At 37.8% G+C, this 14,316-nt stretch overlaps 4 protein-coding genes across 4 annotated transcripts; 3 read left to right on the top strand and 1 right to left on the bottom strand.

Annotated features, from left to right (window-relative positions):
* Positions 1 to 294: 294 nt before the first annotated feature.
* LOC124190001 (very-long-chain 3-oxoacyl-CoA reductase-like) lies at positions 295 to 1,783 on the top strand. The gene is made up of 6 exons (XM_046582515.1): positions 295 to 528; positions 612 to 658; positions 733 to 808; positions 880 to 1,217; positions 1,304 to 1,519; positions 1,601 to 1,783. Exons 1-6 carry the CDS (start codon positions 372 to 374, stop codon positions 1,715 to 1,717), a joined length of 951 nt encoding a protein of 316 aa, XP_046438471.1. The 5' UTR covers positions 295 to 371; the 3' UTR covers positions 1,718 to 1,783.
* A 302-nt stretch (positions 1,784 to 2,085) lies between these two features.
* LOC124189758 (very-long-chain 3-oxoacyl-CoA reductase-like) lies at positions 2,086 to 3,981 on the top strand. The gene is made up of 6 exons (XM_046582229.1): positions 2,086 to 2,374; positions 2,471 to 2,517; positions 2,601 to 2,676; positions 2,750 to 3,111; positions 3,189 to 3,407; positions 3,492 to 3,981. The coding sequence occupies exons 1-6, from the start codon at positions 2,224 to 2,226 to the stop codon at positions 3,615 to 3,617; spliced, it is 981 nt and encodes a 326-aa protein (XP_046438185.1). The 5' UTR covers positions 2,086 to 2,223; the 3' UTR covers positions 3,618 to 3,981.
* A 58-nt stretch (positions 3,982 to 4,039) lies between these two features.
* Positions 4,040 to 6,867, bottom strand: LOC124189757 (collagen alpha-1(I) chain-like). The gene is made up of 5 exons (XM_046582228.1): positions 6,776 to 6,867; positions 6,240 to 6,331; positions 5,732 to 5,919; positions 4,868 to 5,568; positions 4,040 to 4,793 (listed from the first exon to the last, which is right to left on the bottom strand). The coding sequence occupies exons 2-5, from the start codon at positions 6,249 to 6,251 to the stop codon at positions 4,348 to 4,350; spliced, it is 1,347 nt and encodes a 448-aa protein (XP_046438184.1). The 5' UTR covers positions 6,252 to 6,331; positions 6,776 to 6,867; the 3' UTR covers positions 4,040 to 4,347.
* Positions 6,868 to 11,587: 4,720 nt separating this feature from the next.
* Positions 11,588 to 13,467, top strand: LOC124191149 (very-long-chain 3-oxoacyl-CoA reductase-like). The gene is made up of 8 exons (XM_046584173.1): positions 11,588 to 11,746; positions 11,862 to 12,019; positions 12,114 to 12,160; positions 12,259 to 12,334; positions 12,409 to 12,540; positions 12,614 to 12,822; positions 12,901 to 13,119; positions 13,258 to 13,467. Exons 2-8 carry the CDS (start codon positions 11,863 to 11,865, stop codon positions 13,375 to 13,377), a joined length of 960 nt encoding a protein of 319 aa, XP_046440129.1. The 5' UTR covers positions 11,588 to 11,746; position 11,862; the 3' UTR covers positions 13,378 to 13,467.
* Positions 13,468 to 14,316: the final 849 nt, after the last annotated feature.

The following is a 14,316-nucleotide window of genomic DNA, read 5'->3' as shown; positions in this document are numbered from 1 at the left end:
CAAAATAAAAAATAACGACAAAAGCCAATAACGCGTTTAACTGGTCTTATAAACTACTATTAACGTAAGTTTCATGGAATGCGTTACATTAAACTTATTAAGGCCGGCCCACAGTTTTAATTCAAATCGTCAGCGCATTTACAATACATCAGTATAGGTTGTCCTATTGTATTGATGCTTTGTTCAAATTTTAAATGTAGACACAACGTTTACTCGCGAGAGATATCTCTTCCATTCTTATCACTTAGCACTTCACCCTATGAACTGCCCTGAAACTGACTACTAAATTGAATAGCCATACGTTTGGGCAGTTGCCATATAAAAACTACCGTGTCAAGTTTGGAGTTTCCTCGCCAAAAAAGGAAATCAAAATGTCGTGTTCCTGCATTGCAGAAGTCGTTGGCTGGGCAGTTTTGGTCATCTTCACAGCAAAAACCGTATACAATCTTATTCATTTTGCTTACACAACGTTTTTAGGCCGTTTGCTAGGACGTGGAATCGACCTTAAATCTTGCGGGCCATGGGCAGGTATATTTATATTTAATTTAAAATATTTTCATGCTGTACATACGCTTGCAGTTACTGAGTCATCAAATTCATTTTTATTATAGTTGTTACCGGTGCTACGGATGGCATTGGAAAATCTTTTGCAAAAGAAGTAAAAAATTTTCCTTTAGTTGATTTAAATTAAATCATCTTCCACTTTAACTTTTCTTTCCTTCCATATTACAGCTTGCTGCTGCTGGATTGAACGTCGTTCTAGTTAGTCGAACGTCCGCAAAACTCAAGGCAGTTGCCGATGAAATCAGCAAGTTAACATTTTTTTTTTAAATTACCTGATGTATAAGAAATTATTAATTTAACAATGCGTTCATTTAGAGAACGAATACAGTTCGATCCAGGTGAAAACGATCGCTGTAGACTTTACCGATGGCCAAAAAATCTACGTCACTCTCAAAGAGGAACTGAGCAAGTTGCAGATTGGTATTCTGATCAATAACGTTGGCATGCTGAATGGTTTCGGTCGGCGTTTCGGAAATGTCGAAGATGACAAAAGTATTCACGACATTATCAACTGTAACATTTTGAGCATGGCGCGGATGTGTCACATGGTTTTACCCCAAATGATCAAACGCCAAAACGGCGTCATCGTGAATATCGGATCGCTCTCGAGCGCAATGCCAACGCCTCTCCTCACCATTTATGGTGCAACGAAAGTATAAAATTATTTCTCTCTCCATTACAATAAATAAATAATTTATAAATAATTAAAAAATGTTTTTGCCCAAAAATAAATTCACAGGCATTTGTTGAGAAATTCTCCCGAGATTTAGCTGCCGAAGTGAAATCGTTGGGCGTTACAGTTCAAACTGTCCATCCGGGATACGTTGCCACGAATATGGCAAGCCATATGAAACCCTCGTTATTGAGCCCTGATCCCAATACGTTTGCAGCAGCAACTTTACGTACTCTTGGACTAGAACAGCGAACCGCAGGATATTGGACGCATAAAATTCAAGTATTGGCCCCTTTTCGCATATTCGTAGGCTATATTATACGTACGCAAACTTACCCATTAATTACTTACCTTGATTGACAGTTGCATTTCACGGACCTTGCCAATTTCTTCATTCCTCGCCCGCTGTTGGAACGTGGGGTGCTCAAGCACATGGAAGAATTAGGGAAATCCATTAAAAAAGCCAGCAAGTCTCGCTAAATATACGAAATGCTTTCTTATGGCGTGTATTAAATTTCTAATTAAATATACAATATATACAAGCAGCTTTATGGAATTGTTCCAGCGTTTCCATTTTCGTATTACATTATACGAGACTATCCAGATTTCATATAATTTTTTCAGTATAGCTCTCACTTTCAAACTGAAGACGGTAAAAATCTATACAATTTATTCTACAACACAGCAGCAGCAGGAACTGCGTCTCACATGACCTGCTGATATACGTTATCATTCATAACATACTTTCCTATATTTGAGTGGCTGTACGCTCTGATGATGATAACGGGTGGGGGGGGGTCTTATCTGGATTCGCTATATGAATTGCTTCTATAGGTGCCTCTCGATATCGTAACCAAGTTTTTTATTGAAAGAAAAAACCTGATCGTTTCAGTTATGGCTTAATCAAGCCTTTTAAAAACAAAATTTATTTTTACAGCTTGAATTTGCAAGATTTTTGGAGTAAAAAGAGAACCTTAAAAGCGATTATGGCATTCGTTGTTTTAGTAGTTGGATGGATTGTGTTGGGACTGATGGGCTTAAAGGTGTTGTACAGTTTGTGCAATTTTATTTACTGTGTTAAACTGAGTGCTGCGCTTGGCCACAGTCTGGATTTACGACGATATGGACCCTGGGCGGGTAAATTTGAACTAACTTATAGTCCTATCTACAGTCTAATTGAAGTTATTTTCAACTCTAACCGAGACTGACACTAATTTGTATATAATAACACAGTGGTGACTGGAGCAACAGATGGGTTGGGTGAAGCTTACGCTTGGAAGGTTCTTCTTTTTTGCATTAATAGAATTTTTAACGTTAAACATGATGTACATTTATCAATGAAAAAATTACATGTTTGGAGAAGCTTGCTTCCTTAGGAATGAACATCGTGCTCATCAGCCGATCGCACAGCAAGCTTCAAGAAGTGGCATACGATATCAGTGATTAAATCATATTATACACTTTAAAAATATTAAATGATATTCTTTTAAATTTATTTATTGCGTTGGACAGAGCGAGAGCATCACACAATCCAGATAAGAACGATCGCTGCCGATTTCACCGAAGGAGATTCCATTTACCCGCTGCTGAAATTTGAGCTAGTCAACCTACCGTCAGGAGTGGGAATGCTGATAAACAATGTGGGAATGGACGTGACAACGAGTCAATTTGACGTACTGTCGCCAGAAGAAGAAATCCAGAAAATAATCAACTGCAACATTATGGCCATGGCGAGATTGACGAATTTATTGCTACCCGGAATGAGGAGTAGACAACGCGGAATCATTATCAACGTGGGATCCATATGGGGCACGGGCACTTGGTGTTCGACGGACCAATTCGAACCCTGTTCTATCATTTATGGGGCGACAAAAGTCTATAACCTTTTATTTCAGTATTTAAAAATTTATTTACTTATAATACATAATCTTGTTTTATCATTCCACCATAGGCTTTCGTGGACAAATTTTCTCATGACTTGGCAGTCGAGTGCCGTCAGGACGGAATAATTGTTCAATCCGTAATGCCAACAGTGCTGGCAACGAAAATGCACGGATTACAAGACATGTCGTCGATGTTTGTACCCAAACCTGAGACGTTTGTGGACGCCAATTTTTCAACACTTGGTATCGAATCAAGAACTGCAGCGTACTGGCTTCACAAAATATTGGTTAGTTTATTAACTATAATAGAATATGGAAGAAATTGGATTTTCAATATTATTATTCATTCCACTTTTTTTTTAATTGAACAGCTGTACTGGCGAGAGGTTTTGCATTTTACTCTACCAGGTTCTATGGCCCAGTGGTTTTCTAGGAAAATTTATGTTGGAATCAAAGTGCAAAAGCTATGGACTGAAAAAATGAATACTGTCAAGTAACATGGCACGCATTTGTGTCATATAATAATGAGATTACTATTTAAGATTCCGTTGAAAGACGCAGTCTGAAACAATTTTATTAGCAGTAAGTTTGAAGGCAAAAGGTGAACTATTTCATAATCGGAAAAACACGTTGAATTGTGTTACCTCATGTTATTTATGCATGTATAATATTGATACACACGATTTTGATTCGTTGGTGATAGTGTATAACGTGTTCGGGTTTAATATGTAAAAATTTATCATCCCATCTTTTTATGTTTCACCTATAATTATGTGCCAATTTTTTTTAAAAATCGTGCTGGATACTTTTCCTTGTCTTTCCTATCACTGTTTTTGGGTTTTTCTTTACAACACCAATAAGATGATTAATTTCAGGAATATGAGAATCATACAAAAGATTGAATTATATGAAACCACTGTTTAAAGAGTCAATAAATTTATTTGCCATGTCAATAATGATTACGATAGGGCATGGACTTATAGATTATACCATACATTTTGTATAAGAAAGATATTTGAATAAGAAAGGATTTTACTCTGAAAAGTTATAAGATGCGTTTGAATATGCACAGCAGCTCTTTTTTTTTAAATTAATAGCGCAATTATTTGAAATGATAAATTTGTCTTCACATAATTATAAATATTATCTTGTTTTTGAAATTGTGATTTGAGAATATATACGACGAATAAAAAAAAATCATTCATTGGGATACGATGCAGTCCACTTTTAGGCCCTTTCTTCTTCAGAGTTGTTTGAAGAATACTTGTTGGTCTTCTTGTAAGCTGGAGACTGATACCAGTTCTGAGGTACAGCTTGTCCATAACTGGAACTGCTGGCTGCTGGTCCATATGCCGCCGCTACCACAGGGATATACATGCCTGTTGAAGCGGGATAACTTCTTTCTCCGTAAGCAACAGGTCCAGCCGGTCCCGTTTTTCCTTTGGGCCCAGTTTTTCCTTTAGGGCCTGGAACGCCTGGGTTTCCTTTAGGTCCTTTCGGTCCAGTCGCGCCAGTTTCTCCTTTTGGCCCAACTGGGCCTACTTCTCCAGACGGGCCAGGAACTCCTTGTGGGCCGGCAACTCCGGGTTCGCCTTGCGGTCCTTGAGATCCTGTTTCTCCTTTTTCACCAGTCGAACCTTTTTCTCCATCGCTTCCTTTCTCTCCCTTGGGGCCTGATTGCAAAAACCCTCGCGTTAATTAAATAATAATGATGGACATTTTATAACTTTTTTAAAAAATCCTATACCTGGTGAGCCTGGAGCACCGTCTTTTCCATCTTTACCGGAACCGCCATCATTGCCATTCTGACCATCTTTTCCAGGTGCGCCGACAGGCCCAACCGGACCAGGCACATAGCTGGGCGCACCTGGAAGTCCATCACTGCCTTTTTCTCCTTGGTCTCCCTTTTCTCCTTTTCCTCCTTGAGGACCAGATTCGCCTTTTTCACCTTTTTCGCCATTAGATCCGTCTTTGCCAGATGGTCCTTGAGGCCCTGTTTCTCCTTTAGCACCAGGGACTCCATCTTTCCCAGGAACTCCAGGCTCTCCAGCAGGTCCAGGGAATGAGTAAGATGTGCCTGGTTCGCCTGTTTCACCCTTTGGCCCTTGAGGTCCGACTGCTCCAGTTTGCCCGTCTTTTCCTGGCGATCCGTCTTTGCCATCTGCGCCATTCGATCCTGAATCTCCTTTTTCGCCTTTGTCACCTTTTTCACCAGTCGGCCCAGTGGCTCCATCGGCACCTTTTTCTCCTTGAGATCCTGGAGTTCCATCCGAACCAGGTAGTCCTTGAATGCCTTGTGAACCTGGAGAGCCTGTTTCTCCTTTGTCTCCCTTTTCTCCTTGAGGTCCAGCCGGTCCAGGTGGCCCAGCAATAAATGTTGGTGGAGAATTATATGTACCAGCATAGGCTCCAGGGGCAACAGCTGATTGTGTCAGCCTGGGAAGATATCTGTATATAGTCAATCGTATTTTTATTAAAGTAAAATTGGCCATTTAGGTATTATAAGGATCGTACTGGGTCAATTAGCCTTTAAAATAATCATTTAAATTCTTAGAGGAAGTAAATTCCAATTAATTACTCACTATTTTTTTATGGCAGCAATTTTACTTACTCGATTAGGAAAGCGTTCAACTGTTTATGGATGTTTGAGTCTTCTTCTTCTTCGGAGCCATCGGATGTGTACGGATTAAAATTATATTTGGAGGGTCCTGCTGGATATTTAGAAACTGCTGCTGGAGCACGTTTACCAGGCTGTGAAGGAGCAGCTAAAGTCACTGCGACCAGAAGCGCTAAAACAACCTATATTTAATGCAATGATAATCAACCTATTATTTTTTATGTAAAATCGAACAATGTGGTTTTTGCAATAACGTTATAATTCGTTTCAATAGTTGAAAAGCAAATGTTTAACCATGTAAAATTTTCCATTTAATCACATCCGCGGAGGACAAAATTCTGATTGTAAGAAGCTATAACCAACGTTGGATTTATAGTGCGTAAAGTTTAAATGAATGATTAAACTGCAATATTATTTTACAACTAATATGACACAACAAATTTCTGTATACATACCGGTAGTGGCTTAAAATAAATTTTATATTAAATTCTCAATAACTTACCACAGAATTCATGGCTGATTGGTTAATTTTGTTGTTGTTTGATACAGATTCCTCTAGTCCCTTAATCCCGCGCAACACAGAAGTCACACCAACTAGACAGGGAATGAAAAGAAAAAAAGTATTTTGTAGTGCGGCACAGAGTGTATATAAAGGCAATAAAGCCAACACGTTACTTATTCTTTAATTCGTTTATGCCAATGCAAGGTAATGGCAAATTTATAGTGTTAATAATTTCTAATTTTAAAAGAGAGCACTCTAGAAAGAATTCTACTTTTTAGGCTACATGTGGAAGCCCAACCGTATATCCCGACCTACCCAAAATTCTAAATGAAACACGAACCGAACACGACCAAACTGCTATTCACAATTCAGTGTGAACATAATAAATGACAACTGTTTAAATATAGTACATAAAAACAATAGTAAAACATCAACTTAATGTACCCAAAACAAAGAAACTACATTTCCTGTATTCCTGACAAAAGCAATATCTCTTGACTTTTTTTTTTAAATTTAAATGATGGAAAATATTTTACCTTTTTTTAATGGTGTTCTCTAATTCACCACCAAATGAACGCTGATCAAAAACGACTCGATACTGTCCTTTTAAACCCTCAGGAGCGCTAGTGAAGGTGTAGAAAATGAAAACACGTCGAGTAACAAAACCCAGAATAAGCTCAACACAAACCTGTTAATACAAGGCCGTAAGAAAGGTTGACAATTAATTGCCATATCTGTACACGAAAATGGCCATATTAAACGTGATAAAAATGATGGAAATACATTCCAGCCCACGTCAACTCTGACGGGATTTTCTGATATTAAAGATCGTCGTCGTATTATATAAGTTGCGTTATGAAACAAAAAAAAAACTTTGCTTTAATATTGCATAATAATTAGTGAAAATAAATGGTTGTATGTGTAAATTTTACACTTTACAGGCTATTAGGGGTATAATAATATACACGCTATCCTCTCTCCCTCGTCTTGAACTAGCAACTAGCCAAACAAGAAGATTTTGGAAAAGGCTTGATGATCAACCGTGATCAACGACACGCAAGATGGATTTTGCAGCATAATCTCGGCATAATCAGATTATCGCGTCTGTCATTACACAACAGTTACGCATTCATACATGATTTGGTACAGTTAATGAAGCGCCAAGTAATGTGGTGTGATCCGTGAGAGTTGCCAATGACAATGAATTTTTTATTGCGCTAACGTAACCGCCTAATTTTTTTTTATTCCCCGAAATAAGCGCAACATTCTTTGTCAATTAGTTTGATTTTATCCTAAAACGATTCGGTAGCAGGTAGATGAATTTGTATTTTATTTGGAGGTTGAAACACGAGGTTGGGACTTGGCACTTGGCAGTTCTAATAAATCCTCTGACATGAAAAAAACAAAAAACAAAAAACAGAAAGTCTAAAATTAATCGCACGAGTCAAAGACATTATTTGTCAACTCGGACGAGTCTCGGGCGACCATAACTAGTAATATAAGAGTGATCTAGATTCGAATATTTCTTCGCTATACATCGACCAAAATAATATAGTTACAGTAATTTTCGGATAACCACTTTTCGAACGAATTGAACGGAAGAATGTTGAGCGTTTATCAATATAAAAAGGTTGGCCTGTTAACGTTGGTAAAGTGGTTTGTCAAGATTATTTAGGAGTCTTCCCCCCCCCCCCCCAACACTAAAATGACTAAAATAAGGTCGTGGGTGAAAGTTTTTGGCTGGTATACGCCAGTTTATATTGGCAGTCGTACGTACTATTAGTGGACCCAAAGACAACAGCGGTGAAGGTCGACTCTTACTTCACTTATCATGGCATCTTAGCATTCAGGTGTTACCAGCTTACTATTATATATCTGATTCATACGTCTTTTTTTTAAATTAGCCACGTCAACAACAACCGAATGGGAGCTTATGTAATATAAGCTTCTGTGATTAAAGTCGTGCGTATTTTGGCAAGAAATGTGGAGGGCGGAAATTTTTTCACGTGCATGAAGATCCTTAAGTTTCAATATGTTAGGAGGATTCACGTGGAAATCAAGATTGCTAATGAAGTGACGGCATATCACATGGAATTTGCGTGAGAAATCAATTACTGGCCTGGCGGTTTTTGTAGCTATCTATTGTGTTATAGTTAATCTAGTGTACGGTATATATTGAAATGGGCGCTACGCTATATACGCTATACACGTGGACGGTTATGTGCCGTATAAGTTTACATATTTAAATAAAGAAACCAGTTTTACGCTGTACCTGTGCAAACATATGCAGGTTATTTGTCATATTTTTAGAGCCGAAATTAGAATTTCAATAAGGCGTCCTTCCACATTTGGATTTCGTTTAAAGCATGAATAACCATGAACAGGCGTGATCAGTGAACATTCGTGGTATAGGATCTAAAATTATGTTTAAATCCAGCCATCTCCAAAATATAGCCCAATGCAATGTCCCATTCAAATGTCTAAATTAACGATTTAACATCAAGCACGATTAATTCTTGATTAGCTGTGGAAAATTGAAAAACAATTATAAATAATTTTAAACTGTTTTTCTGAATTCTTTCGTCGTCGTACGTTGCGTGCAGCTCCTGTTTAATCAGATTGTGCGTTCCAAATTTCCATGTCCCCATTTTTCTCGGCTGTCACAAAATATGGCTCAGCTCGGCCCAGCTTTCAGATTGTAAACTATCGCCCTGTAACTTATGCACCAGGTCCTGGTCGTCCTTGTGGATTTTAAATCATGCGCATCGTAACCGGAAGTGCACACAGTGCTGCTTTTTACCCCCCCCCCCCCCCCCTATGTTATGCTCTGCCGGCTGAGAAGCCAGAAACCTTGAAATACGTAGCTCCACTCGGGTTGACGTTTGATTGACAGACTCGATAACGATGGTCTAATACTGGATTTTCTATTTTTTAGTAGTAGGAGTGTATTGCATTATTCATCATTCTTTCCAGTTAATTGAATGTGTGTATAAATTATTTTTTAAGACAGATTTTTGAGGAAAATTGCCAGTGTTTAAGGTGATTAAAAAAAAACCAAAGCATAAATAAATTTTAATTTTGTTTGTGTAAATGTGTTTATTAGCTTACTTTTAGAGTGGTTTAAGGTATACAGCAGCGTTAACGTATAAGGTGGTCGCAACAGCGATACAACTTCATTCATCTCCATTTATGACTATTTAGCGCGCTTTCGCCTGTTGGACGAACGTGGTGATTCTAAATTTAGTTCTCTTTTGCTTCTGTTTTTCTAAATATGTCGTTGCGCAGCAAAAAAAATCAGTGTTATCCCTATAGAAAATATTGATCGGTCGGTCGACCTTCTAGGTAAAGAAGAAAAAGTCCATATACACTCTGGTGCCGCAGACGCCCATACATTCTCGCTTTTTTTTACACCTAGCGGAGACCATTTAGATCCCTTCTTAGAAAATCGGTTGACACTTTTGGGCGTGGGATACCGGTACAGGCGCGCAAAAAAGAAAAAATTTTAAATAAAACAGAAGAAAAATTCCAAAGATCTAGAATAAGCCCTAGAAAAAAAAACTGGTTAATAACACAGTAAAGGTCATCGAAAATGAGAAAAACATTGATGAATAACTCTACTGATATTTAAAAAATCTTTACATCTTCGAAAAGTGAAGGGTGGGAACATTGGGAACAAAATGACGCAACAGAATTTACAAGAAAGTCAGCACCAAGGCAATAAGCATTCCTGAAAAGGAGGGTTTCTGGATTTTGAAAACTAGTTGCTGTATATAAACCGTTTTCAGTTAGATATAGAAAGGAATATATACAGGTCAGTTGGTTATGGTTTATTATAGCTCGTAAACGTTTTTTCCAATATTTTTAAAAATAAAGGTCACAGCTCATGCAGCATACAAATCATGCAACTTATTAATTAGTTGATTACCTACTATACACAAAGTCAATTTTAAGAATTTTCTTCGTACTAGTAAAATTTCAAAATACGCCTATATGATGCTATTCCGAATTCTCAATAGTTCACATGTTGTAGCTAGCTTTGTGAGTAGACAGCATTCTTTGCAGCCGATTATTTTAAAAGAGCTGGGTCAAAAGCGCGACCAGACAACACCCTAAAGAAAACAAAAACAACTCTCAAGAGCCCCCTTAATGGTTTTTGTTTTCCCTTTTCATTTTCGTTAGAGCTATATAGTTTAAACAGTCACAGGGGAAAGTATCTTCACCAGTTCACCTTGTGCGATTCAAAGTATCTTTTTTTTTGTGTGTGTCGTTGTTTGACTTGGTAGAAAGTGAAAAAGGTGTCCCAAATTGTCACCAGCAAATGACCTAAATATGCAACGCTCTTCTATTCTGTTTAATTCAAACGCAGTTTACCTAATAAAAATAAGGCAGCTAAATTTTTAAAAAAATATATACGTTATCATATTCATCAGTATAATAGGTAGTTATAGTATTTACCTTTGTTTTTTTTTTCTTCTTAAGTTTTAATTCGTGTTCCGTGTTATTGCGCTAGAGTTGAACAGCGTTCAGTTGATGTAAGACTTTACAGTTCATTAAACTATACAGTTCGAGCAAAGCAATATGCAGTCATGGTGGAATGAATTTAAATTTTGATTCATCACTTACCGAAATCATTTTCCTGGCGCTTAATGAAACCAAAGGTTTCAAAGGTGACAACGCAAAAGTCGAATTTTAAAAAGACAAGAACGAAATCATAGGAGCTAATTAAGAATGTGAGTGAAACCGTACAGCTGATGTCAAATCACCTTAGCTTTAATGAGAATACGAGAGGTCGAGACAAGCCGTTGAAAAGGATGAAGACTCGAGTTCATTTTCTGAATGCTGTGAAATGCAACAGAACCCTTCCTAATGAGCTCAAGTCAAATAATTGCTCGACAGAAATTCACGTCTGTTGGAATGTTTTGTCGACGCTCTGTCGTCACACTCAAGTGACAACCCGAAAGTCGGGAAGAAAACCACAAAGTTTTGGACGCGTTCAAGAGGTCTAACGAAACTCTAGAGATGACACGCTGCGCTTCTTTCAACCGTTTAGTTTTTTTTCTTTTTGTATTATTGGTTTGGTTGGGTTAAAAAAAACAAAAAAACGTCTCTCATCCAAAAATAATGAGAGCTGTCAAACCTGTCAAGTGAATTCACAATTTTTTTTTTCAAGGGTTGCTGATAATCGTCACCGCTTGTTGGTATTTTGCTTTTCAAAATTTTTGTGTGTGCTGCCCATCCTACCTATTATTTTTTTTTTCATTATTATTTTCTAACAAAACAGACCGTAACTTAATGATTTTTTAAAGATAAGATTCAGTATCTTATCAGGTAGGCGCTATACAAATGCTCAGTTTACCGAGCAACAACAACAAACCAGGCGTCTCAATTTTGTTATCACATTTGACTTCTGACCGTGTAGTGCAATTAATGGAGACGGCGATAAACTGAAAAGTCCATTTCTGTTACATTTTTTGATTGAAACGTTTGTAACCCCTTCTTATAAAAAGGTATGATGAACTAGTAAAAAAATGAATTTTAAATAACGTTTGAAAATTTTAGTTGATTTTAGTATCGCATTTCAAAAAATCATATTGAAATAAACGAATATTATGTTACATATAGAATGGTTTTTTGCGTTGAAGTGCTGGGATGGGTAATCACGGCGGTGTTGGGAGCCAAATTATTACACAATGTCTGGCATTTCGTTTACGCTGTTTATTTGGCTAACGCCCTGGGACACAACGTCATCGCCAACATTAAACACTACGGCCCTTGGGCAGGCAAGTCGGCAAGTCGTTCGCGCGATCTTACTTATTTATTCTGTTGATTCATTTTGAATACAAAATAGCGTGCGCATTGTACCGTGTATTGCAGTGGTGACGGGAGCAACGGACGGAATAGGAAAAGCTTACGCTCGGCAAGTATGAAATCATCATTTGTTGAAAATTTGGCTGAATGGATGTTTGGAATGCTGCTTAAATAATTATTTTATTGAATTTTAAACCAACGTCACAAACAGCTGGCTGCCTTGGGATTAAATATTGTTCTGATTAGTCGATCTCCAAGTAAACTTCAGCAGGTTTCTGACGAGATAAGTAAATAATGTGTTAACAAAAAAAATCAAATGTTTAATTAAATAATTCATAATTGGCTACTTTGCTTTTCACAGAGCGAGAAAGTAAGACTATCCAGATCAAAACGGTGGCTGTTGATTTCACGAATGGCGATTCTATTTACTCCATCCTGCGGAAAGAGCTATTTCAAATATCCAGAGAGATAGGCATACTTGTTAATAACGTTGGTATATTATACTGATTTCACTTTATAGACATATTCAATGACAAATGGCAATTCAAATCAAAATTAATATCAAGGGATGAAACTGCCGACCTGCAACGTTGCCGACGTCCCTTCCGGCCAACAATTCGCCGATATAATCAACTGCAACATCATGTCGATGGCCCGTCTAACCAATCTACTTCTCCCAGCAATGAGGAAACAAAAGCGGGGATTGATTATCAATATTGGGTCCGTTGCCGGAACAGGATTTGCGCCAATGAGAGCGGCCTACGGAGCCTCGAAAGTCATTCACAGCACATTATAATATCGATCGTTTCTATGTAATATAATCGCAGCTAAACATTTGATATTTTTTTCGCAGGCTTTTGTCGACAAATTCTCGTGCGATTTGGCTGCCGAATGTCGTTCGGACGGGATCGTGGTCCAGTCCATACTGCCGGGTTACGTGGCAACCAAATTGCCCGGATTGAGTGGCAAATCCAGTTTCGACGTCCCAACGGCCGAAGCGTACGTGCTGGCTTCGATCAACTCCATCGGAGTGGAAACTAGAACAGCGGCTCACTGGTTTCACAAAATACTGGTTAGTTAAGTTACGTATATAAGTTGAAAGTCGCACGTTGAAAAAATTAAAACACATAGTCGTTAAAGGTTGACATACGGTTGTTAATTTTGTTATTATTCAAAGCCAATTATTCACTTTTTAACTCGTTCCGTTTAGCTGTACTGGACTGAAGTCTTGTACTTTTTTGCGCCCAACGTTGTCCAGAGATTGACAATCAAATTTATAGGACGTAAGAGAACGATGACCGTTAATGACAACAGCAACAGCAGCTCATAATAATGCCAATGATTGATTTTATTCAATGAATGCTACCATATGAATGCAAGTTATTACTTATGAGCCATTTGAAATAAAGTCTCTTTTAAAAATGAATGAAACGAAAATGTTATAGCGGAGAAAATCATTTGAGAAATAAAATCAGATTTAATTTCTTTGATTGTATATAGTTCTATCAAAATCCATAAAGCCGAGTCCTTTGGCTCGGTATAATGTAACGCTTTTATTACACGTGGATCGTTTGTCTTTGGCGTCCTTCGCGATGCATACTATCCCATACTCTCATGACTTGTTTCATTGACAATTTTCATCCCACGCAATTTGCTAAGTGCCACAGTCAGCATATGGCTTTTTTTTACTGATGCTCTTTTATGCCAAATACCTATCATTTCCGAAATGTACCGCTCGTTCGCAGTTGTTCCTTTTTTCTCCCTCTCTCTCTATTCAAGATAGGCCATTAACGCAACCAAATCGGGAGATATATGATGAGAAGTATATAATTCTATTTTTAACTTTCGCTTCGTTGGTGCGCGATGCGTTGACGGTCTCCCGCCGTCGGGCGGTGTCTCGATCCTTTCCTGCAACCAGGCAACAAGGTCAACCTGTGTCGACAACAAATTTTCATTTTAAAAAATAAAATCAAATCAAATAAAAATACCGTCAGTTGCTGGCCGTTATTATTTATTCGTGATTTCATACATGACTCTATAATTAGATTTCACTGTGATTCGTCATGCGTGTTCCGTTAGCCAATGATTTGTAAAGATGTGAATCACCGTGAAAAGAGCTCTCCACGTTACTATCCAGTGAAACAGACACACGGTAAAAGTGATCAGCAACTACATATGCTGCCAATCTAGTTTTGCAAGATTTTAAATCGTGGAAGATTTTGTCAAAAAGTATACGAGGAGCCAAAAATTAATTTTTGTTTTGTTTTGT

Source organism: Daphnia pulex, chromosome 3, assembly GCF_021134715.1.
Source record: "Daphnia pulex isolate KAP4 chromosome 3, ASM2113471v1".
Lineage (NCBI taxonomy): Eukaryota > Metazoa > Arthropoda > Branchiopoda > Diplostraca > Daphniidae > Daphnia > Daphnia pulex.
This window is presented reverse-complemented; position numbering and strand designations above follow the sequence as displayed.